Genomic DNA, 25019 nt, shown 5'->3' on the forward strand with positions numbered 1-25019 from the left:
GATTTGCAGGCCTCTGCTTATTCCAAACAGCTCCTGATCATGCATGCGTGACTGCTGATATTTGTAAAAAGTATTTTATTTACTTATTTGAAAGACAGTGGGAGAGAGAGGGACCCAGAACCATCCCATCTGCTCGTTCCCTCCCTAAATGGTCACGGTAGCCAGGGCTAGCACTGAAGCCAGGTGACAGAGACTGCATCCTGGTCTCTCCCGAGGGTGGCAGGAACTCAGCTCCTCTCCTTCACCTACTGCCTGCCAGGTGTGTGAGCGGGGAGCTGGATCAGACATCCAGGCTGCAGCCTCAACTCTGCTGGGCCACAGTGCCAGACGCTGTCTTGTTGGCTTAGCCAAGCAAAGACAGTTCATGATTAATTCCTGTACATTTCAAGAATATCTTGGGCTTTATTTCATACCTTTACTGTGCTTTATACTTTCCATGTGCTAAATGCCTGCTGGACAGAGTTGGCTTGAATGTCCAGATCTCAAATTACTGAACTTCTGTTTCCCTGTGAAGTCACTCTTTGCCTTGATTTCTAACACTGCATAATGACTTGATTACAGTTAATATGGAAAGTGAAAATTTGAGGTAGAACCTATGATTAAAGCCAGTTATAAATGTGTCAGTTTCAGTTTGGGTCAATAATATCAAGTACATTGAATATTTAGATGCAAATATAAATACCTGTAATTAAAAAGCACTACTTTATTTTTATTTTGAGTGCCACTTAAGTTGATTTTTTTGCAGATATTTAAAAATTACTTTGTAGTGTGCGTTACCGTGTATTCCTTTTTTCCATGTGTACTTTTTTTTTTTAGATTTTAAAATTTATTTTTATTGGAAAGTCAGATATACAGAGGAGGAGCTTCTGTCCTATGATTCACTCCTCAAGTGACTACAACAGCCAGAACTGAGCCAATCTGAAACCAGCAGCTAGGAACTTCCTTTAGGTCTCCCACACGGGTGCAAGGTCCCAAGGCTTTGGGCTGTCCTTGACTGCTTTCCCAGGCCACAAGCAGGGAGCTGGAAGGGAAGTAGGCTGCTGGGATTAGAACTGGTGCTTTCTGAGATTCTGGCACGTTCAAGGTGAAGACTTTAGCCACTAGGCCACCATGCGCCGGGCCCCATGTGTAGTTTTAAAATCATTTATATATTTTTACTGGGTTGGAAGAGTAAGGAGTGTTTCTTTTTTTAAACCGAAAGAACCTTCTCATCAGTATACTTTCGGATGCTAATTTGATCAACATTAGGCCCATTTAGAGTTGTGATAATTCTGTGTAAATAACGAGTGAATGTCTTACTGTGAAACAACTTCAACTTTGACATATCTGAAAATCTTGTTTTATATTGTAGCCAGGTTACTAGAACCACAGATGATAAGAATTTAAATATTTAGGGTGCCAGGGTAACTAAGACTGGCAGCTGTACTGATTAAAATATTAACAGTGCCCGTCATCACCCAGCACACAAGTCATGTGGTGGGCAGTTTCTGACAGCCAGCCAGATCAGCTGCAGCGCCATCCTGCAGCCACCTGCGGAGGGCGATGTTCAGTCGCCGGATGCTCAGTCTTTCCACATTGCTTGCTTCTGGTGTCTGCCTTTAAGGGTGGCATGGATACGTCCTAATCGGAGAGCTGGCTGATGGTCACTTTGTGTTACGGGTCTCATAGCCAGCATTGAGGCAGTTTAGCTTTTGTAGCTTCTTATTCAGGGCTTGCACAGGGGTTGGGGTTGTTTACAGAGTCTGGAAGGAGTGTGTTGGCAGTGATGGTTGACTTCAGAGTTGCCCGCGCTTCTTTGAGGGAGGGTCTCTAAAGTGGTGGACCACAGGTATCTACTCTATCGCTTCTGTAGTCTGAAGGCTGGCCCTGGACACGTGATGTGTGTGGGAACTTGTAGCATAGACAGGATTCGTGAGCAAGAGCCCTTGCACAGGGTCTAGCTGCTGACACCTCGTACCAGTGGGAGGTGCATGGGAATTAATGGCCCCTTTCATCTTGGGTGTGTTTCTCCAACACAGATCTGCAGTCCGCCCCTCCTGACGTCACCACAGGCCTGCTTGGGCACCTGCACTGTGAGCGTCCGCAAGTGGCCTCTGTGAGAGGCATTTCCCGGGGGCCCAGCGCAAGAGTCCTGGAAACAGCTGACGGTGAGCAACCCCCTCTCTCCACTGAAACTCAGGACAGATCCAGGCCAGCCATCTGTAGCGAACCACTCCGGCCCACAGACACCAGCGTGGATGTTACAGGGAGTGTCTAGAGATGTGGTGAGGTGGGGTGTGTCTGTGTGTTTGGGATATTGGCCACAGATTTAGGGAGAGGAAAATCCCCAAATTTAGATCAGGTGCCAGAGGAGACGCAGCCACAGAGCAGAGCTGGAAAGCCACTGGACATGTCTGTGCTGGGCTCAGTGGGGCTCACAGAGCAGGCCTCGTGTGAGCAGCACGCACCTGCCACTCGCAGGGTTCTGCCCTCTCCACTGGCCTGTGAGGTAGGTACCATAGCTCCCCTTCCGTCAGAGACATAAGTGGACTTTGCATGGTCACTAGTTCTGTAGTGTCTGGGCTTTCCATGGTGAACCTGTTTATGCCCTTCCTGTTGAATTGGTTCCCTCTCTCTTTTATATAAAATCATGTCTGTTTCTTTCTCAAAGCATCTTAAAATATATTTATTATCTTTTTTTTTAAAGACTTATTTATTTTTATTGGAAAGGCAGATGTACAGAGAAGAGGAGAGACAGAGAGCAAGATCTTCCGTCCTATGGTTCACTCCCCAAGTAGCCGCAACGGCTGGAGCTGAGCCAATCTTAAGCCAGAAGCCAGGGCCTTTTTCTGGGTCTCCCACACGGGTGCAGGGTTCCTAAGATTTGAGCTGTCCTTGACTGCCTTCCCAGGCCACAAGCAGGGAGCTGGATGGGAAGCAGGGCCACTAGGATTAGAACCGGCACCCATGTGGGATCCCAGCATTTTCAAAGTGAGGACTTTGCCGCTACACTGTTGTCCCAGCCCAAAATATATTTATTTTCTTTTCTTTTTTTTTTAAAGATTTATTTTTATTATTTTTTTTATTGGAAAGGCGGATATACAGAGAGGAGAGACAGAGAGGAAGATCTTCCGTCCAATGATTCACTCCCCAAGTGAGCGCAACGGGTCGATACTATGCCGATCCGAAGCCAGGAGCCTCTTCCGGGTCTCCCACGCGGGTGCAGGGTCCCAAAGCTTTGGGCCGTCCTTGACTGCTTTCCCAGGCCACAGGCAGGCGGCTGGAAGGGAAGCGGGGCTGCCGGGATTAGAACCGGTGCCCATATGGGATCCCAGGCGTGCAAGGCGAGGACCTTTAACCACTTGCGCCACCACGCCGGGCCCAAAATATATTTATTTTCATTTTACTTGAAAAGGAGAGAGATGGAGACAAGAAGAGAAGGCTCTTTCATTTGCTGGTTCACTGTCCGATGCCTGCAACCTCTGGGGCTGGGCCAGGTCAAAGGCAGGAGCCGGAGCTCTAGCTGCTCCCTTGCCTGTCAGGGTGCCCAGTGGCAGGAAGGTGGGATTGCAAGTGGACCCAGGACTTGAACCTGGATGCCTGGTGTGGGTATAGAGGCAGAGCCCTGGTCTGTGGTGGCTGAGGCTGAAGCCAGTGGTGTTGGGTGGAAGACTCAAACTTGAGCTGTTGTCTGCTGCAAGGTCTGCCTCAGCAGGGGCTGTGATGAGATGGGAACCTAGTCACTGAGGTGGGAAATGGGCTGATCCCTAAGTATGTTTGTAATTTAGTTAATTAGTTTATTTAGTCTGCTGAAAAAGGAAGTTGGATTAGTGTAGGACTGACACACACTTGGCACTTTTGAACTATGCAGCTTTATGCGTATTATAGTATCTGTGTGCCTGTGAAGGCTTCAGTGCGGTCAAGTGCTGGCAAGATCCCTCACTGCCTGTCAGGAGCTCACCGCTTATTCCTGACACTTACAGAGTGGTTTGCATTTCTAGAATTTTATGCAGATTGAATCATACAGTATTTACTCATTTTTAAACTCATCGTCTGGGTTTATGCACTCAGCATGATTTTTGGAAAGTCACAGAGGTTGTTATTTCAGCTGTGTGCTGCTTGTGTGTGTGTCAGTCATTTGATTCCTGGTCTCGTGATGGGCAGTTGAGCTGTTTCTAGCTGGGGACTTTACCAGATAGGCCCAGAGTGGACAGACCATTGGTGCTTGTCTGTGTGCAGAAGCGTGGCTCAGCACCTGGACTGTGCTTCCCAAGTGGCTGCCCATCTTGGGTTCCTTTGTATACTCTGCGTCAGCTGTCTTCCTGTTCACACTTTCCCACCTTACACATGTAAGCGTGTGTAATAGATTAAATATGCATTTCCCTAAAGAGTAGCGTGTTCATCTGATCATCTTTAAAAAAAATATATATGTTTTTGTATTTGAAAGGCAGATTTTACAGAGAGGAAAGGAGAGATACAGCTAGGCTAGTCCAAAGCCAGCAGCCAGGAGCCTCTTCTGGGTCTCCCGCGCAGGTGCAGGGTCCCAAGGCTTTGGGCTGTCCTCGATTGCTTTTCCAGGCCACAAGCAGGGAGCTGGAAGGGAAGTGGAGCTGCCAGATTAAAACCAGCACCCATATGTGATCCCAGCACGTTCAAGGCGGGGATTTAGTCACTAGGCTACAGCGCTGGGCACAAGCCTATTTGAAATTCTATTTTCCACAGATTTTGGGAAGTCATCACGTGCTGCCATTATAACCACATTGTCTTATAAATTTCTGGAAATTGTGTATTTGGTAGGGTTCCAACACCCTCTTCCGTTTCAAGTTACTTTGACTAACCTAACTCCTTGAATTTTAGCATGTATTCTGAATTTATGACAATTCCTGATGGGATTTTAGCTGGCATTCAGTGACTCTCTAGATTGGTTTGGAGAGAGATGACACAACATTGTGTGTGCCAGTCAGTGAAGTTTTCATGTATAGATACTGCATGTTTTTTTCGAGATTATTGTATTTCTTGCCTTCTAGTGTCTGGGAGTTCCAGTGTTTGTCAGAGATGCCGAGGTGGGTGTTGTGCTTTGGCCCGCACTTGGTGGTGGTTGTTTTAGCTGAGTTGTCAGCGGAGGTTTTGTATAGCTGTCCTCCGTCAAGTGGAGGGCGTTCCCTTTTTTCTCTTTAATTTCCTGAAGGCTGATCGCATGATTTTTGTGAAATGATTTTTTAATCTAATGAAATGACCATGTGGTTTTTCTGTTGTAGATTCTGAATATCGTGATTACTTTTTCCCATTTTTTTAATTGTAAAATATATGTTCAGCATGACTGGAAGCTTCTTCCTTACTTAAAGACTAAATGATGTCCTGCTGTCTGTATGTGCCACATGCTGGTTGTCCATTCCTCACCCAGGCACATTTAGGTGGTGTCCACTGTGAGTGAGGCTGCTGGGAAATTGGGCGCACCCTCTGGTGGCATTGTGGGGCCAGGGGTGCCTTATGTCCAGCGCTGTCAGGAAGCGCACATTGACTCCCGTGGTGGGTTGTACCATCTGTGTGCTCGCCAGCAGAGCGCAGGGGCTGTGGCCTCTCTGCCTCCTCATCAGTGCTGGCTGCTTCTGTGTGTCTTCAGTAGTCGTTACAGTGGCGCATGGGAGCTAGTGCCATCCTGGTTGGCATTTCGGTAATGACTGGCGCTGTGGGGCGTTTTCTCACGTGCTGGTGAAAGGTCTATTCAAGTTCTTTCCCATTCTCAGATCAGAGTGCTTCATTTGTTGTTGTTGCTGAGTTTTAGAACTTGGCTGTTTTGTGGATATTAATCCTTTATCGTGAATATGATTTGCAGATTATTTCCTCCATTATGTGGGACGCCTTTTTACTCTTGTTGGTAGTGTTTTTGGTGTAAAACAGTTTTTACAGTTTTCATGAGGTCCAATGTTTGTTTTCTTTTTGTTGCCAGTGCACAGCCTTTGCCCATGCGTCCCCCGGATGTGCTGAGCCAGCAGCTCTTGGGTTTAGGGCTCTGTGTCTGGTTTCTATGTGTCCAGCAGCATTCTGCAGGCAGATATCCAGATCTGCTGAGGAAGTACAGTTTGTTGGGAGTTTTTCTCTTTTCCATTGACTAGTCCTGAGCCACATATGGTCAATTCCTGTGACTATGAGGGTTTGTTTCTGAACTCTCTGTAAGTCTGTGTCAGTGCCACGTTCTTGATGACTATAGAATTGGGAAGTGTGAGAGTCCTCTAGCTTTTTAAAAAAGTAGTTTGTTAGTTTGTTTATTTAAAAGGCAAAATGAAAGGAAGATGCAGGGATCTACATGTCCTGGTTCCTTCCCCAAGTGGTCAGTGGTGGCCAGAGTGGGGCTGGGCCAGCACATGACAGCTCAGGCCAGGTCAACCACATGGATGCAGGGTCCCACTATCTGAGCCATCTTCGATCTTCCAAGAGTGGTTTTTATTTAGTTGCTTCATTTATTTTATCTTGTGACTTTCTCTTCCTTATTTTTCAGATTCTTCAGGTGACTCTGCGGTCACTAGTTTAGCCCTTGCGCGGTTCCCAGTGCCAATATGCAAAGCTGTCAGGGTTTTCTAAGGGTGTTTGTAACCCCTCAGCTGCCCACAGCCTGGGCCTCCATCAGAGAGCAAGGGCTTCTGGGAAGAATGGCTGGATCCCAGGGCTGGGACTGGCAGCAGGACATGCTCGGAACATCTTTTTATGACAGAACAAGGTCTTCTAAAAACTCTTTGGATGACCAAACAGTAGGACTTCCACTGGCATTAAATTAAAAACCATATTAGGAGCTGGCACGATAGCCTAGTGGAGAGAGCCTTGCCTTGCATCTGCCAGGAGTCAGTAATGGTGTCACTTCATATCCTGGCAGCCTCACTTCCCATTCAGCTCCCTGCTTGTGGCTTTGGAAAGCAATGGAGGACAGCCCAAAGCCTTGGGACCCTGCGCTCAAGTGGGAGACCCGGAAAAAGCTCCTGGCTTCCAATCAGTTCAGCTCTGGCCAACGTGGCCCCTTGGGGAGTGAACCAGCAGATGGAAGATCTTTCTCTCTGTTCTCCTCTCCATAGATCTGGCTTTCTATTAAAAAATAAAATAAATCTTAATAAAAAAAAGAACCATAGTTAAGAACCGTAGTAATTCATCATCAACCAAAGAATCCATTAAATCTGTGAGTTCTGACAGCTGGATCAGTGCATCAGTAGAGACGAGTGGCAGGTGCTGGCTTGAAAATGCCAGCAGTGCAAATCTGTGATCCCTGTCTCATGTTGGGGTGCCTCAGCTTTCTGTCCAGTTTCTGCCACTTGTACCCTGGCAAGGCAACAGGTTTCTGCCACCCAAAAGGGAGACCCATTGCGTTGACAACTTCTGGCTGCATCCTGGTCCGTGACTGTTGCGGACCTGTCAGGAGTGAACCACGGCATAGAAGATCTCTCTGTGTCTTTGGCTCTTTGTCCTTTTCCTTCAAAATAAAGTAGAAATAACCTTTTTATAAAAAGCTACCTGCAAGAAGAATCCCATGACTTTTCAGATTGAATATAAAGTTTCATGAGGATCAGAATACTCACAGTCCTGAGGTGTTTCTTCCCAAGTTGCTTGTAATCACTCAAAAAGGCAAGCAGCCCAGCAGAGAACCCAGTCAGTCCCCTGAGGTGGCAGGTCAACTCAGAGTGCAGATGTGACCCCTGTGCTGCGAGGACAGCAGGGCTGTGGAGGTCGGAGACCAGCGTGTGGCAGGTCAGGTGCAGACAAGCTAGGCTGGTGCCTCTGGTATTTCTTGGGCCTCTGGTCCACTCATGAGTAGCACTTCTGCTTTTCCATGGGTGGGTGCCATGTGAGAGTCATCTCTCTTCTCTTTGTTGCTGACTTTCCATCCCTAAAGCAATCTGTCTGAAAATTATTGAGGACACCTAAGAACTTATTAGCTTGATGTGTACAGGGCAGAAACTAGAACAAAAATATAAAATGTGTGTTAACCAAAAAATAAGCATGAATTTGTTATATAGCAGCATAAATAGCATATATGTAGGAAATAGTAACTCTAAAATTATGTCCACGTCAGGGAGCTGCGTGTCCATTTTGCCATTTCTGTGACTACGGTTTCTGCCTTAGTTGGCTGTGATGCCACTTACACAACACATGGCCTCCTGAGACCACCTAAGAGAACGCTGAATTTTGCCGTGGAATTTCATCTCATAGATCCCAGGTCCCTGAGGACTGGCCAGAGGGTCTCAGCCCCTGGTCCCTGAGGATGCCCAGAGGGTCTCAGCCCCAAGTCCCTGTGGACTGTGCAGAGGGTCTCAGCCAAACGTCCCTGGGACTGTGCAGAGTGTCTCAGCCCCAGGTCCCTGAGGATGCCCAGAGGGTCTCGGCCCCCAGGTTTCTGAGGACTGTGCAGAGGGTCTCAGCCCCAGGTCCCTGAGGACTGGCCAGAGGGTCTCAGCCCCAGTTCCCTGACGATGCACAGAGGGTCTCAGCCCCAGGTCCCTGAGGTTGCCCATAAGGTCTCAGCCCCAGGTCCCTGACGATGCCCAGAGGGTCTCAGCCCCAGGTCCCTGACGATGCCCAGAGGGTCTCAGCCCCATGTCCATGAGGATGCCAAGGAGCGTCTCAGCCCCAGGTCCCTGACGATGCCCAGGAGTGTCTCAGCCCCAGGTCCCTGATCATGCCCACATGGTCTCAGCCCCAGGTCCCTGAGGATGCCCAGATGGTCTCTGCCCCCAGGTCCCTGATGATGCCAAGGAGGGTGTCAGCCCCAGGTCCCTGAGGTTACCCAGAGGGTCTCAGCCCCTGGTCCCTGAGGATGCCCAGGAGGGTCTCAGACCCAGGTCCTGATGATGCCCAGGAGTGTCTCAGCCCCAGGTTCTTGAGGACTGTACAGAGGGTCTCAGCCCCAGGTCCCTGCGGATGCTAGAAGGGTATCAGCCCCCAGGTACCTGAGGATGCCAAGGAGGATCTCTGCCCCATGTCCCTGTGGATGCCCAGGAGGGTCTCAGCCTCCAGGTCCCTGAGGACTGTGCAGAGCGTGTTAGCCCCAGGTCCTGGTGTGTCTTGTGGACTCCCTGGGAAGGTCTCAGCAGCACTCCCGCTCCTCAGCACACACACACACACACACACTGAGAATCCTGATCTGCTCTGAGGCCTGCCAGTCCACAAGAGGTCCTGGTTCAGCAAGGGTTCTGGAAGGGTTCATAGACAGTGTTATTTTGATTAAAAATGGCCTCAGATATATGAAGGAAACAATAAGGAAATGATGGTCTTACCCACTTTCTGATAGCCCTTGTACCTCTTTACCCTAATTAACAATGTAAAGATTGTCAAAAATATAATTAAAATGGCAATGTGGTCGACCCCCCCCCCCCCCAGGTCCCAGTGTGTGACTGGTTCTGCCAGTTCCGGAGTCTGTTCTCCCATATGTGCAGTGTGGTGTCACCTCACCCTTTTATTTTCTCCGCAACAGGGGTCCCTGTGAACAGCAGAGTGTCTTCCAAGATCCAGCAGCTTCTCAACACGCTGAAGAGGCCCAAGCGCCCTCCACTGAAGGAGTTCTTTGTGGATGATTTTGAAGAGCTGCTGGAAGGTGAAAGTTACCGGTCCTGTGCCCTGATGTTTGTGGGGCACAGTGGGGTCATGATGGGGCGCAGTGGGGTCAGTGTGGGACGTGTGGGTGTCAGTGTGAAACGTGTGGGTTTCAGTGTGGGACATGTGGGGTCACTGTGGTGTCAATGTGGGACATGTGGGTGTCATGTGGGACGTGTGGGGTCAGTGTGGGACGTGTGGGTGTCAGTGTGGGACGTGTGGGTGTCAGTGTGGGGTGCAGTGGTGTCAGTGTGGAACGTGTGGGTTTCAGTGTGGGACGTGTGGGGTCACTGTGGTGTCAATGTGGGACGTGTGGGGTCAGTGTGAAACGTGTGGGGTCAGTGTGGGACGTGTGGGTGTCAGTGTGAAACGTGTGGGTTTCAGTGTGGGACGTGTGGGGTCACTGTGGTGTCAATGTGGGACGTGTGGGGTCAGTGTGAAACGTGTGGGGTCATTGTGGGGTCAGTGTGGGACGTGTGGGTGTCAGTGTGGGGTGCAGTGGTGTCAGTGTGGGACATGTGGGTGTCAGTGGTAGGAACATGGCTGGCCCACTGCATGGCCTGTTGTACCATGATTGGGAAGGTGCCAGCTGCTCACCCCGTGACACCTTAACATTTCCCTGGCCATCCAGCTCAAGCAGTCACCCAGAATTTTGAGAGTCCATTGAACCTGCATTATTAAATTTTAAACTTAAAACTTCAAATATGAGATGCTTTTCATCCCATGGTTTTAGCATACTCACAGTTTCAATGCATATTTGGCTCCTTTTTACAATATTAACCTCTTATATGTGAGTCAGATGTGTTTCTAGAAAAGGATATATGTTAATTTGGTTTTTTTTTTAAAGATTTATTTTTTATTATTTTTTCATTGGAAAGGCGGATATACAGAGAGAGGAGAGACAGAGAGGAAGATCTTCTGTCCGATGATTCACTCCCTAAGTGAGTGCAACGGGCCAATACTATGCCGATCCGAAGCCAGGAGCCTCTTCCAGGTCTCCCACGCGGGTGCAGGTTCCCAAAGCTTTGGGCCGTCCTCGACTGCTTTCCCAGGCCATAGGCAGGCGGCTGGAAGGGAAGCGGGGCTGCCGGGATTAGAACCGGCGCCCATATGGGATCCTGGGCGTGCAAGGCGAGGACCTTTAACCACTTGCGCCACCACGCCGGGCCCGTTAATTTGGTTTTGAAAGGAAAATTAGAGCCAGAAGGATGGGAAAGGCAGCAGAGAGAACCAGTCACCCAGGTGTGTGTGTGGCATGGTGCCAAGGGCACCTCTGGCCGTGGCCCCAGCCTATTGTGCAGTCCTGGCTCAGATCAGCCTGGGGGAAGCCCCCAGACCTGTGGGGACTGTGGCATTAGGTTGTTCTTGCCCTTTTGTCATCAGATGGTGCCTCTCAAGTTCAGAGAGCAGTCTACCTTCCTGCGTGAGGTGGTGGCCTTCACTGTGCCCTTGCAGACAGCAGAGGCTATGGGGGGGCCAGACTGAAGTGCCGTTGCTACTTGCATCCCGTGTAAGCAGGTCCCTTAGGCACCAGCCTTTAGCACTACGGACATGGGGTTGGACACGGACGTTAGAGGGACCACATTGCAGCCCAAAGGGTGGGAAAGTAGATCACTTTTTCACGTAGGGCTACAATTGGCAGGATGGTGGACCATTTTTAGCTTTGTTTCAAATCCACCATTACCCATGTTGAGCATCTGTCCTTTGACTGTTACTAGGAGATACTGAGATTAATGAGAGAAACCAAACAAGCTGTTGTAAACTGTGTAGTTGATAATAAGGGATGCAATTAAAATGGTAAGCTGTGAATGCTGCAAAGCACAGTATGTGTCTGGCCATCTGCAGTGTTGACATATAGATTTTAATTTTCCTTCTAGTTCAGCAACCAGATCCGAGTCAGCCCAAGCCGGAGGGGAGTCAGACGGTGGTGCTGAAGGGTGAGCCTCTGTTGGCCGGCACACCCTGGCCACCGTCCCTGTTGGCTGCCCTGCGGCACTGGGGAGTGACGCAGCCCAAAGCCCCCTGCCTGACTGCACTGGACACAGCGGGGAAGGTCATCTGCACCCTAACCTACGGCAAGTGTGCTTCCCGTCCCACAACCAGTGATGCAGACACCCCGTTGATGGACAAGCTAGCTGCTCCTCCTTCCCGTGCGGTAGCCACTGTCTGGATGACTTTGTGCGTGCATTCTGAACGGCGTAGTTGAGTTGTGTTGCATTTTGGCCCTTGCATAGGTGGAGTCCTGCAGTATTGCTTCCTGTTGGATTTTGATGTAGCTTGTGTGTATGGCTTGGTATATATGAACATGTTCCTCTGTACAGCCCTGAAGCAGAAGCATGGCCAGTCCATGTCCTTGGGCTCTGTGTCCCTTCCACACACACAGCCATTGTCCTGGTGCTCACATGTGGCTGTGTGGGGCCACAATTCCAAGTGAACAGGATTCTATGAGAGGTGTTCCCTTGTTTCTGCATTTGTTTACTATGTGTGTGAGGCCCATCATGGTCCTGTTTGAGGTTGTGTATTCTGTCGATGATATTTTCTTGGATAAATGTTTCAGAGCTTACTTGATAGGTGGCCATCTGGCCAATGTCCAGACTGGGGCTGTTGTTGGTGGGCTTTGTGTAGGCAGAAGAGCAGGTCTACCATACATTCTCTAGGATGGTCCATTCCCACAGCTCTGCGGGAAGAGTTGGCGGTCGCATGCCCTCTCCAGCAGTGGGTGTGGGCTGTTCAATTTTGGCGGTTTGTGATGTCAGTTTATGGCTCCCATTTGCACTTCCTTATGGGAAATGTTTGTATGCTTGTTGGTTTGTGAATTAATAAACTCTTTAGCTGATTTTTTTTCTGGTTGCTTGCTCTTGTCTGCTGTGTTTCAGACACGGGCCTCCTGTTGTATTGTTTGCAGCTGTCTTTTCTAGGTGACTTGCCTTTTAGCGCTTCGCACTGTCGCTTTTGATGAATGAAGTCTTCATTTACTGCAATCTGGTTCACATGTTTGTCTTTATCATGGTTACGTTTTGTCCTGTTGGGACGTCTTGGCCACACCATCTTGGCCACACTTGAGGCCGCACAGCTGTTCTACACACTCGGCTTGGACTTGTGTGAGGCTGTGTGTGGTGGCTTTCCCTGTGTGGGATGTGAGCCTCCCGGGTCTCTTTCTGCTAGGCTGTCCCAGACTCTGGCTTCTCACACTCCCCTGGGAGCTCAGTGTCCGGTTGGTGATCCCCCCCCCCCATCTCTGTGATTGCTCCCCAAGCTTGCCTTCACTTTTCCAAAACATTTTTTTAAAGTTTCCAAGTTTTTCAAATAAATTTGGAATCAGCATATCTGTTTCCATAATGTCCCTGGTGGGATGTTGGTTGGCATTGCACTGACTTCATAGACCAGTGTATCTTCATACTTGACACTGAGTTATGGAAGCTTCCGGTTCATGACTGGGATGATCCCTTGTTAAAGGCCTTCTTTAATTTCTCTTGATAATGCTTTCATACTTGTGAATGCCAGAATGTTAGCCGTCTTTGAGTAGATGTTTTTCTGTTGTAAATGGTGTGATTAGACAGACAGAAGGGTGTCTTCTATCTGCTGCTGGTTAGTCCTCAGATATTTGTGGCAGCCAGATCTAGACCAAGCTGAAGCTGGGAGCTAAGAACTCCACTTGTCTCCTCCTGGAGCTGGCAGGGACCAAGGACCTGGGCGTCTTCTGCTGCTGTCCATGGTACATTGGCAGGGAATTGGATAGGATGTGAAGGAGCTGGGACTCAAATCTGGCTGTGGGGTGCTGGCATTGCAGACAGCAGTTTAACCTGCTGTGCCATGGTCAGTTTTTAGAAATACAGATCATACCATGTATCTTTCAGACCACAAAGGAATAAAAGTAGTAGTTCACACTAAGAACAATAAGAAATTCCCAAGTGCATAGAAATTGAACATACTGCTGAATGACCAATGGGTTGCTGAAGAAAATCCACATGACATGAAAAGCTCTAGTTTAGTTTTATTGGCAGGCCTGGCTCTTCAGCCCACATGTCCCTATGCCACAGCAGTTGGGAAAGGACGGGGGAGCTGGTGTCACTTGTGGAACAACCTCACGTCACGGGGCAGCTTTGATGTGAGGTTTGGGATGGATGCAGTTGAGTGATCCTTTGCTCTGTCCACTGGCCCTGACCCCTTCAGGCTGCCTCTTCCTCTCCTGTCTTCTTCAGTGGCATGCGCTGGCCAGGCGGGTGGTCAGGATGACTGCAGCTCTTCCAAGTCGCTGTGGAGGCCTGATGTGCCCCACCCCACAGTGTGCCATGCTGACCCTCTGTGTCCTGTCTACTCCCCAGCCATGATAGGCATCCCCAGTACGCTGACTTGTTCTGTTGGCTTTTCTTTATTCTAAATGTTCTGTGATAAAATGCTATTTGCTTTTTGTCTGTGAAAGAGAAACTTATAAGTTGTTTTCTAGAGAACATCCTGATGTTCCTCACAGCATTACATAGCACAGTTATAGGGACGCCCTGGAGTCCCAGGAACTGAGTAATGCTGTGTCATAGAGTGTTCTGATTGCTGCATTGAAATGTTGACTGTCCAACCCATCAATTTTACATTGCTTAGCATTTTTATTTTTTTGTAGGAAAACTTTGGAGTCGGAGTTTAAAACTAGCTTATACTCTACTTAATAAACTGACAAGTAGGAATGAGCCACTACTCAAACCTGGAGACAGGGTAAGTAATGAGAATGTTACTTTATTGAAATGAGCAACACCAGACACTTTAAAAAAAATTTTTTTTTATTGATTACATTTTATAGGCTTTGGGATTCCCCCCTTCACTCCCCCAAACCCGACCCCTCCCCCATGGTGGATTCTTGTTGCATTACTACAGTTCAAATTCAGTTGAGATTCTTTCCTTACAAGCATCTACAAAGCACAGAGTCCAGCATCTTATTGTCCAGATAAGTTCAACAGTTTCTTGGGGAGACCGTCTCTGGTCTGAAGGTAGAGCCAACAGAGTATCATCCCAATCAATTAAAAACCCCGACATTACATCAGTAGCAATTTGTAACGTAATGGAATTAGTTGACATGGTATTGTGTAACCAGCATGTTAAAAGAGAGGGAGAGAGAAAAAGAGTGCAAGTTCTGAACCACATCCTATGACTTCTACATTGACATTACAATTATTAGTTTATATACAACTGGGTTCTATACACCTTAAAATGGCTATAGATTACTATTCAGCTGTCTCATGTCTATTTTAATTTTAGTATTTAGCAGTTCATAGAGTTGAAGCATGATTTTGCAGAACCTGGCTGTTTTTCAGGTAGTCTAACTCTATAACTCTAACAAGACTTATGTCAACAGTTTAGGTGAACAGTTTTAGGAGGGGTGTGCAGAGAAATCTTCAAAACCCTAGTGAGGAGTAACTAATCTTTGTGTCCCACCCAGTGAATTATAAGTGCATCCTCACTGCCCGTTTCCTGTTTCTAAGCTTTCCTTGTTGTTCTCTATCTATTCTAGGGGTTTTGTTTGTTTGTTTGTTTGTTTTGGGGGGTTTCTAGAGTGATCCTGATGGTCATTACGAGAGAGGGTGGAGACCCAAAGTTGGTACCAGGCAAGAACCAGAGAAAGCTCCTCCCCCTAGTCCTGAAGGAAGTTTACTGTTTTGTTTCTGTGGACTGCTCAGTGCTCCTGGTTGTCGTTCCGATGACCTTGGATCCTGCAAGGCAGGGTATGGGCTTCTTTCATCCCATGTGGGAGATCCAAATGGAGGTGGGTGACCTCAGAGTTCTCGGCCTCCGAAGGCACTCCAATTCCCCGTGGTCTCCTTGGCGATTTGGATGTAGTCCTCGTACTGATAGTCCTTGGTAAGGATCTAGGAGTCTTCAGGGTTGGGATATAAGCCTCCTCCTGTCTGCTAACACCAGACACTTTAACAGTTGCTGAAACTAGTGTTGGGTCAGGAGGCATTAACATAACAATTTAAGGTCAGCAGTGAGAGAACATGGGACCTGGTCAGTGTCATCGACCCATTGTCATTGCTGAACCCCTGTTGTCGTTTCTCTTGGACTTTGTGTTGACATGAATAAATGTTAATTTTCCAGAGAGGAGTTTTTGGGTTGACACTGACCTCACTTTAAATCGTGAGTTTTGTTGTGTGTGTGAGTGTGGTCAGTTAGCTGTGCAGGGGGCTCCTCTGGCACAGCCTAGCCACAGGACTGTTTAAGGGAGCCATTATTGGATAAAGTGTCTCAGGCTGACATAGGCTGCTGGTACTTCCACAGGCAGGCTGGGGGTGACAGAGGGTACTGTGGGAGTCAGTGCTGTCCTGTGGGGTCCAAGGCTGGGCCTCCCACAAGAATACCCCAAGTTAGCAAGTTGGTAGGGAGCCCTGGCAATGAGCATGGTATCTCTTTCTGGAATACAGATGTCTGAACATCATCCTAACCACTGCACAAAACCCTGCCCCTCATGGTGACTCTTTCTTTGGTGTGAAATAAGTAGCGGCAAAGAAGAATGGTCCAGTGTGAAGAAAAACATCCAGAAGACAAGTGAACAGTCAGAGAGGAAGTCAAGCTGGAGAAAAGCTCAAATCTGACAATCTACTGAAGTATGACACCCCTGGAGACTGAGCTTGGAACGTTAGTCCATGATAACTGAGGATTAGCAGCTCGGAGCGTTAGTCCATAATGAGCAGGGTGTTAGCATCTCGGAGCCTTAGTCCATGATGAGCAGAGGATTAGCAGCTCGGAGTGTTAGTTCACAATGAGATGAAGGTTAGTAGCTTGGAGTGTTAGTTCACAAGGGAGATGAAGGTTAGCAGCTGAGAGCGTTAGTTCACAATGAGATGAAGGTTAGTAGCTTGGAGCGTTAGTTCACAAGGGAGATGAAGGTTAGCAGCTGGGAGCGTTAGTCCATGATGAGCCGAGGGTTAGTAGCTCGGAGCATTTGTCCATGATGAGCCGAAGGTTAGCAGCTCCGAGCATTAGTTCACAATGAGATGAAGATTACCAGCTCAGAGCGTCAGTCCATGATGAGCCGAGGATTAGCAGCTCGGGCGTTAGTTCACAATGAAGTGAAGGTTAGCAACTCGGTGCGTTAGTTCACAATGAGATGAAGGTTAGCAGCTGGGAGCGTTAGTCCATGATGAGCCCAGGGTTAGCAGCTCAGAGCTTTAGTTCACAATGAGATGAAGGTTAGCAGCTCGGAACGTTAGTCCATGATGAGCCGAGGGTTAGGAGCTCGGAGCATTAATTCACAATACGATGAAGGTTAGCAGCTCCGAACATTAGTCCATGATGGTCCAAGGATTAGCAGCTCGGAGTGTTAGTTCACAATGAGATGAAGGTTAGCAGCTCAGAGCATTAGTCCATGATGAGCCGAGGGTTAGCAGCTCGGAGTGTTAGTTCACAATAAGAGGACGGTTAGCAGCTCGGAGCATTAGTTCACAATGAAATGAAGGTTAGCAGCTCAGAGCATTAGTCCCAGAAGAGCTGAGGGTTAGAGCTTGGAGCATTACTCCATGATGAGCCGAGGGTTAGGAGCTCAGGGAGCTGGTTCACAATGAGATGAAGGTTAGCAGCTTGGAGCATTAGTCCGTGATGAGCCGAGAGTTAGCAGCTCGGATCGTTAGTTCACAATGTGATGAATGTTAGCAGCTGGGAGCGTTAGTCCATGATGAGCCAAGGTTTAGCAGCAAAAACCAGGAGATGGAAGATGAGAAGAATCCCAGAATGATTAAAGTTGATCCCCCGTTTGGGTTTTGAGAGGAGGATGACAGTAGATCACAAAGCTTTCAGGGCAAAGCAGACTGTGACCAAGGCCCAATGGTCCCAGCTGCTTTATGCCTTCTCCACAGTGAACTGGGTGACAAGTGGCATGATGCTTCCCAAGGGCATGTTTACAGTATTTGTTTGAAAGGCAGAATGGTTCACTCTGCTAGTGGCCACCACAGCCAGATCTGGGCCAGGGCAATGCCAGTAATCAGGAAATACGTCTTGGTCTTCCAAGTATTTGGGCCATCATCAGCTGGTTTCTGGGGCTGGTTCAGAAGTGCAGTAGCCCGAATCCAAACTTATGCTCTGGTGGGATGCTTGCATTGCCAGTGGCCGCTTAACCCACTGTGTCATAGCAACTCCAGCCCTGGGAATATGATTTTTTTGTTTTGACTATTTTTTGTTATTTATTTGTAAGGCAGAGCATTAGAGAGAGAGGAAGAGAGAGAGAGAGAGAGAGAGAGAGAGAGATCTAAGATGCACTGATTTGCTCCCCAAATGCCCACAGTGGCTGAGGCTTGTCCAGGCTGAAGTCCAGAGCTTCTTCTGGGTCTCCCAAGTGGGTGTAGAGGCCTAGGCCCATGAGACAACTTGCACTGCTTTACCAGGTGTGTTAATAGGGAACTAGGCTGAAAGTAGAATAGCTCGACCTGAAACCACACCCATCTGGGTAGCAGCTTCACGTGCTGTGCCACAATACTGGCCTGAGAGTTTTATTTTTAGCTTACAGTTGTGTTGCAGAGATTAAACAAATGTGGGAAAAGTATAACCAGTTTCAGACTTGTAGGACTCAACAAACTGGTTGTTGTTGTACAGAACAGGACTATATGCATTTTGGTCATTTAAAGTTCTTTTTTTAAATGGCTTTTGATAAAATGTAGGAGGAATAAAGTAGAGCTGCCCCTTTATACAGCATGGTGGCCCAGGCAGCGGAGGGGTGCCCAGGAGGAAAGGACGTGTCTCCCAGAAGTCTTCCCTAGAGACTGCTCCTTTGCAACCCTGGTGTCAGGCCACTTCCTCTTAGAAGCTGTTGTTTTAGATACAGTCTGATTCATGTCCATTTTTTCCTGTTGGTAAAGGTGTTTTCTTACTGGGCTAGTTGATAGGTGATGGGCAGCATCTTGGGGGAATTGGGTGTGGGCCCTCCAGCCAGACTCATGTTGGGTTGCCTGTAGATCCAGAAGTGTAATTTTTTTTTTTCTGCATGTGAAGTGAAACTTCATCTTAAAGACTTACCTAGGACCCGGCATGGTGGCTTAGTGGCTAAAATCTAAAGTCCTTGAATATGCCAGGATCCCATATGTGCACCGGTTCTAATCCCGGCAGCGCTGCTTCCCATCCAGCTCCCTGCTTGTGACCTGGGAAAACAGTTTGGGATGGCCCAAAGTCTTAGGACTTTGCAACTGCTAGGGAGACCCAGAAGAGACTCCAGGCTCCAAATCGGTGCAGCACCGGCTGTTGTGGTTACTTGGAGAGTGAATCATTGGATGAAAGATTGTCCTCTCTGTCTGACATTGAAACAAAAATAAATCTAAAAAAAAAAAATGTACCTAAGTACTACAAGGGAATACAAGAATCAAGTATTAATTCCAAAATTAGATCTTCTAAACTAAATTTGGAAAACCATAAGAAAATCTAGAATGTGTGAGCTTCATCTCATCAACAGAAATTCTAGGCATTGAATGACTCAGTTGTGTACCCTGGTTTCTCTTTGTGGCTGTAGGTGGCCCTTGTATTTCCAAATAGTGACCCGGTGATGTTCATGGTGGCGTTTTACGGTTGTCTCCTGGCCGAGCTGGTTCCTGTGCCCATAGAAGTGCCACTGACAAGAAAGGTAGTGACGGGCAGGCCCTGAGGCTCCCGGTGGGTGTGGGCTGGCCTCAAGGGCCATTTCCCAAATGATGCCTGTGGCTGTCAGCGGGTTGACCAGAGAAGTGCCTTCTGAGCAGACCCCGTTCCCCCCTGGTCTCACTGTGCACAGCGGCCCTCTGGCCAGCTGGAGCTGTGGGTGCTTGGTAAGATTTTGTTAAACTTTTCATCAAAACCAAAGGCTGAGTTGTCATAGTTGTCACTGCTTAGGGCTCAGTATGTCATTACAGTGCTGTGTTTGCAGTACACTGGTCTGTGACAACCCAGATGTTGACTCTTAACGATCAGTGCTGACAAGCCACCAGCCAGGGCGACTCGCTGGAATATTGTAGATGCGAATGTCAGCAATCTGATCAGTGGAGCCAGCATGTGTTTGGGGCGTGGGGGTTCTGTGACCGTTCCCCATGGTTAGACAGTTGTCACTGTGAGCATATTCAACAATACATGTTCGCAAATCTAAGAAGTAAACTGGCATGACAATCAGGTATTTGAATAGAGATCTGTCAAACAATAAAGCTTAGTGTTTAAAAGTCTTGCCTGAAAATAGGTATTGAGTTTATAGATTTCAGACATGAATTTAGAGTTTTTAAAACTGCTTCTAAGTGCTATTTTTAAGAATAAACTTCTGCAGGTTGGCTCATTAATCAGAACTTTATATTATAGTTCAAAAACAAGCCAAAACTATCTTTTAAATTTAAAAGCAATTGTTTTTGTGATCCGTGTTGTGAAAACATAATGGGAGTGAATTGCCCAGCAGCTGTGTTCCCTGGGCCTGGCTAGAGCTGAGTCCTAAGAGCCCACCTTTGCACCATTGTTGTCCCTGCAGGATGCGGGCAGCCAGCAGGTGGGGTTCCTGCTGGGCAGCTGTGGAGTCACGCTGGCCCTGACTACGGATGCCTGTCAGAAGGGCTTGCCCAAGGCACAGACGGGAGAGGTGGCGGTGTTCAAAGGTGAGGTGCCCTGGAACCGACAGTCGGCGCTCACATCGTGGGTTTGTTAAACCATGCCCAGCAGGTAGGCACTGCAGGGACCAAGGCTGTGGAGAAGCTGGACCCGTGTCCACTTCAGGCTGCCCAATGCAATACCCTTGGCTGGAGCTGCCAGAGTTAATAAGTTAGCTAAATTAATCTGAGAGATGGAGAGAGCAAGAGATCCCCCTCTGCTGGCTGACTCCCCACGTCCCTGCAGCCAGGAGCCTGGAGCTCCATGTGCATGTTTGTCACCTGGCTGTCACCGCTGCCTCCCAGCTGTGCGTGGGCTGCTCCTGGAAGCAACTGGATGGAGCAAATAAGAGTCAGACTTGGACACTTGGCTGCTCACCAACTGTGGGGCTGGTTCCCTGTCTGCTGTCACAGGTTGGCCCCCCCTTGCCTGGCTGGTGATTGACGGGAAGCATCTGACCAAGCCTCCCAAGGACTGGCACCCGGCGGCCCTGGATGCCGGGGTAGGGACTGCCTACATCGAGGTAATTAGAGGAGGCAGACCCTCTGCTCAGGTCTTACCATCTACTTTATAACCTTCCAGGCTGGGAGGGTTCCTGTTTCAGCTCTGCCCCAGAACCGCTTGCTGTAGGCTGTTCCTCAGCACTTGCAGTGGGGCCACAGGCACCAGCAACCTCAGGCAGCTGTGCTGGGAGCCTCTTAAGGAGCAGACAGGCCAGGGGCTCTACCTGCAGTGGGCAAGCAGCTGCTCTGGGTTCTGGAAATACTAGATAATGTTGTTTACCCTGGAATCTTTCAGTACAAAACCAGCAAGGATGGCAGCACCGTGGGCATCACCGTGTCCCACGCATCCCTGCTGGCGCAGTGTCGGGCTCTGACCCAGGCGTGTGGGTACTCAGAAGGTAAGTGGTGCTTGGCACGCCTGACAGTGCCCCAGAAGTGGTCAGCACACACCGCACGCATCCTTTTTCCTCCTGCTGATACCTCTGCCCACTCACACGGGTGGGACCACCTGAGGAGACAGCCCCCCTGGCCCATCCTGGATCTCTTGCTGTGCTGGGCTGGGAGTACAGGGTCTCTCAGCAGCCCCTCCTGGGTGGGCTTTGTGAATTCACTTGCACTGGTTTCTTAGAGCATGAACCTGGTTTGGTGGAGTAGGGGCTGCAAGGGGGTGCAGGTCCCCCAGTGCCTGGATTGGTCTGTGGCGTGCTGGACAGTGCATCTGTGCTGACAGAAAGGGGAAAGAGATCCACTGGGACCGTGTTCAGTGACTAGTGTTTAAGTTTTCATGTCTGTATACACAAATGGGATCTTGAAGGACACAGAATTCTTGAAGGTCACACTATTAACAACCTCCAATTGACTGTTAAATATCTGACATTTAATTTAGACATTTAACTTTTTTTTTTTTCAAATTTTATCAATTTCTTTTCCAAGTCAGAAAAGGAGAGAGCTTCATCCCTATTGTTTTAAGCTAGTATTGCTTTTATGTGATAGATCATAGAGATTATATATAAAGGTAGGAGCAACTCCTTTCCAAACTATGGAAGTGGACTCATGGCCTAAAGCTTCCTCATCCTGAGAGCTAAAGTGAAGTGGAACAGCATGTGTGCTAGGGCAGGTGTGCAAGCGGGACTAGTTGACCAGGTTGGATGGTCATGTCCAGGTGCAGCCTGTTCCTGGTGGCTGTTTCTTTAACCAGCTGCCACATGGGGTGTAGGCCTTGATACTTTCAGGGTTTCTCTAGAAAGGATGCAGGGTTGTGGGGTCGCTGAGTCTTCTTTGTCCACTTTCAGCGGAGACTGTGACAAATGTGTTGGATTTCAAAAGGGATGCTGGACTGTGGCATGGAGTGCTGACGGTGAGTGCAAGCTGCTGCCCAATGACCCAGGCTGGGGCCAGCTGCTGTGGGTGTGCTGTCTCTGGGTGATGCTGTGAGGTGCTGGTTCTGGTTGATGCTGTGAGGTGGTCTCTGGGTGCTGCTGTGAGGTGCTGGCTCTGGGTGATGCTGTGAGGTGCTCTCTCTGGGTGCTGCTGTGAGGTGCTCTCTCTGGGTACTGCTGTGAGGTGCTGGTTCTGGTTGATGCTGTGAGGTGCTGTCTCTTGGTGCTGCTGTGAGGTGCTGTCTCTGGGTGCTGCTGTGAGGTGCTGTCTCTTGGTGCTGCTGTGAGGTGCTGTCTCTGGGTGCTGCTGCGAGGTGCTGGTTCTGGTTGATGCTGTGAGGTGCTGTCTCTGGGTGTTGCTGTGAGGTGCTGGTTCTGGTTGATGCTGTGAGGTACTGGCCGTGGGTGCTGCTGTGAGGTGCTGTCTCTGGGTGCTGCTGTGAGGTGCTGTCTCTGGGTGCTGCTATGAAGGACCTCTGGTTGCTACTCTGGCTTCCTTTCCCCCGTGTGGTGTGTCCTGGCCTGGCCTGACCGTGTCCCCTGGCCTGACTGACTGGGGCTGTCCCCGCAGAGCGTCATGAACAGGCTGCATGTGGTCAGCATACCATATGCACTGATGAAGGTGAACCCACTCTCCTGGATTCAGAAAGTCTGCTTCTACAAAGGTAAGCTGGTGGTCCTCGCTGGTCCCTCCCTTCAGGAGGCCTCTTGAAGTCACTTCTTAGTGATGAGGAAGAAGTAAAACTGCCATGTGACTTGTGGCGTGGGCCCAGGAGCCTTGTGCCGATGTCCTGCCCTGGATGGTTCCATGGGCACTTGTGTGGTGTTGTCTGTGGCTTGGCGGGGGTGGCCACTGGCAAAGAACCCTGGGTCCTAGTTGTGCAGTCACTTCCATCCTCCTGTTAGTATTGGGGGTGACTTTGATCTGAGGTTAAGCCCAGTACTTGTACAGGGTAAGAGGCTACCCCATCCAGAGACAGGCCCACATGGTCAGGGGGTCAGTCCACCCCTGCCCCACTGTGCTGGGAAGACCTTCCCTTGGGGCCACCAGTGCGTGTATGTGCTGCATGGGCAGCAACTGTCAGAGCAGGTCAGTGGACAGCTGGCTTGTCATTTATTTCATGGAGGAAAGCTACGGGCTAGGGTCGCACGGTCAGGACCAAGGGCTGGATCCACCAGCGAACTCCTGGCTCCTCTGGTTTTTGCTCATGGCAGCCAGCAGTTAGGGGAGGGACAGTGGAAGGCCAGATGGGCAGGTGTGAAAACAGGATGAAGAGCTTCTGAGAAAAGCATGGAGCACAGATCGAAGTTCACTGCATTTAAATGACGTGCCATGGATGCCGTGTAAGACCATGTGAGAGTGTGTGTCTCCCTCCCATGGTGACACACATGGTGAGGTCACCCACCAGTCTGGTCCCTGCTCTGCTGCCCCTCCTCACAGCCCAGGCCGCCCTGGTGAAGTCACGAGACATGCACTGGTCCCTGCTGGCTCAGCGAGGGCAGAGAGACATCAGCCTCAGCTCTCTGCGCATGCTCCTTGTGGCTGACGGCGCCAACCCCTGTGAGTAGCCCCTGTGGCTGGGTGGTGTCCCAGGTGGGGCATCCTGCTCACCTGCCTTGTCTGCCTTGCCTGGGGCAGAGAGGGGTGGGGGTGTGGCCTGCTGGGATGTAGAAGCTTCTGCTGCAAGCTGAGGTAAGATGCCAGGCCCAGTACCATTCTGGTATGTACCTCTCACCTCAGGGGAGTCATGCATCTGTGTGTGCCGTGGATGTCCCCACTGCCTGCCGTGCTGCCCTGCCCAGTGTGCTTGTGGCCGGACTCCAGCCCCTTTGCACTGTCCCTCCATTCTCCTGTTGTGCTGCTATCACCTCCACAGGGTCCATATCCTCCTGCGATGCCTTCCTCAATGTCTTCCAGTCCAGGGGCCTGAGGCCGGAGGTCATCTGTCCTTGCGCCAGCTCTCCTGAGGCGCTGACGGTCGCCTTGCGCAGGTAATAGAACTGTTCGCTTTGTCCACCATCTGAGCATCTGGCTCCCACTGGGGTGCAGAAGCAGTACCATCCTGGGTCATATCCAGGCATGCCTACTCGGCCTTAAGGCCGCCCTCAGGCCCCACACTGGCCCCTGGCCATGTCCTTTGTTTCTGTGGGAGGCCAGATGGTTGTCTTCCACTCCTTCTCGGCCAGATGAGTGTCCCACAGCCGTGGCCAGCCTGGTCCTAAGACAGGTGGGTGTCCCCCGTGCCTTCCCACACTGACCTTGGTTCTACCTCCCCAGGGGGACCCAGCTGTGCGTTTCCCCACTGGTCATCCCTCCTCTTAACCATCATACCAGAGGAAAGGCTCACTGTTGAGGGGTCTTTGTGATAAAGCAGGGCTCACCATTGAGGAGTCCGTGTGGTAAAGGTCTGTGTGTTAATGGCAGGGCTTGCCTTTGAGGGATCGGGGTAGTAAAAGCAAGGCTCACTCTTCAGGGGATCCTTGTGGTAAAGGCAGGACTCACCATTGAAGGGGTCTGAATGGTAAAGGTCTCTGTGTGGTAAAAGCAGGACTCACCGTTGAGGGGGTCTGTGTGGTAAAGGCAGGACTCACCATTGAGGGGGTCTGTGTGGTAAAGGTCTGTGTGGTAAAGTCAGGGTTCACCTTGAGGGGGGGGTCCATGTTGCTCCTTTTCTGTTCTCCCTGTCCACAGGCTTAATCCAACTGTGGCCCTGTGCCATGTTGTCTTCACACCCAAGCTCAGGGAAGCAATGTGTGTTTACATCTGTGCAGATGCTGATAGCTAGAAACTTTTAACATTGTGTCCTTCACAGTCAGTAAAGCCCATTGGTCCCTGAATTCCATTGTGACTTGTGTTCTCAGCAGCACAGTTGTCTTAAAAGATGTGGCTCGTGTGGTTGTATCATGCAAACAGAAAGCCATGGTTTGGTATAAACCCTTTCCCAGCTGGGCAGCCTGAGTTAGCAGCAGCTCTCTCATTTCTCCCACCTGCTGTCACTCAGCTGTTTGGGAAGGG

At 49.5% G+C, this 25019-nt stretch overlaps 1 protein-coding gene across 5 annotated transcripts in view; it reads left to right on the forward strand.

Moving 5' to 3' along the window:
* DIP2A (disco interacting protein 2 homolog A) overlaps positions 1-25019 on the forward strand; it is a 76030-nt gene that overhangs the window by 33043 nt on the left and 17968 nt on the right. For 3 of the 5 annotated variants that reach the window (XM_040986778.1, XM_040986776.1, XM_040986780.1), the window contains 12 exons: positions 2019-2147; positions 9437-9556; positions 11433-11630; positions 14171-14262; positions 19034-19144; positions 20006-20129; positions 20535-20644; positions 20920-21022; positions 21917-21981; positions 22575-22668; positions 23445-23564; positions 23881-23995. In XM_040986778.1, coding sequence (XP_040842712.1) covers positions 2019-2147; positions 9437-9556; positions 11433-11630; positions 14171-14262; positions 19034-19144; positions 20006-20129; positions 20535-20644; positions 20920-21022; positions 21917-21981; positions 22575-22668; positions 23445-23564; positions 23881-23995 — 1381 coding nt within the window. The remainder of the gene's footprint in view (positions 1-2018; positions 2148-9436; positions 9557-11432; positions 11631-14170; positions 14263-19033; positions 19145-20005; positions 20130-20534; positions 20645-20919; positions 21023-21916; positions 21982-22574; positions 22669-23444; positions 23565-23880; positions 23996-25019) is intronic. The other 2 variants (XM_040986777.1, XM_040986779.1) reach the window with 2 other exon arrangements.

This window comes from Ochotona curzoniae, unplaced genomic scaffold, assembly GCF_017591425.1.
Source record: "Ochotona curzoniae isolate NIBS_2020 unplaced genomic scaffold, NIBS_Ocur_1.0 contig_4516, whole genome shotgun sequence".
In the NCBI taxonomy this organism is placed as follows: Eukaryota; Metazoa; Chordata; class Mammalia; order Lagomorpha; family Ochotonidae; genus Ochotona; species Ochotona curzoniae.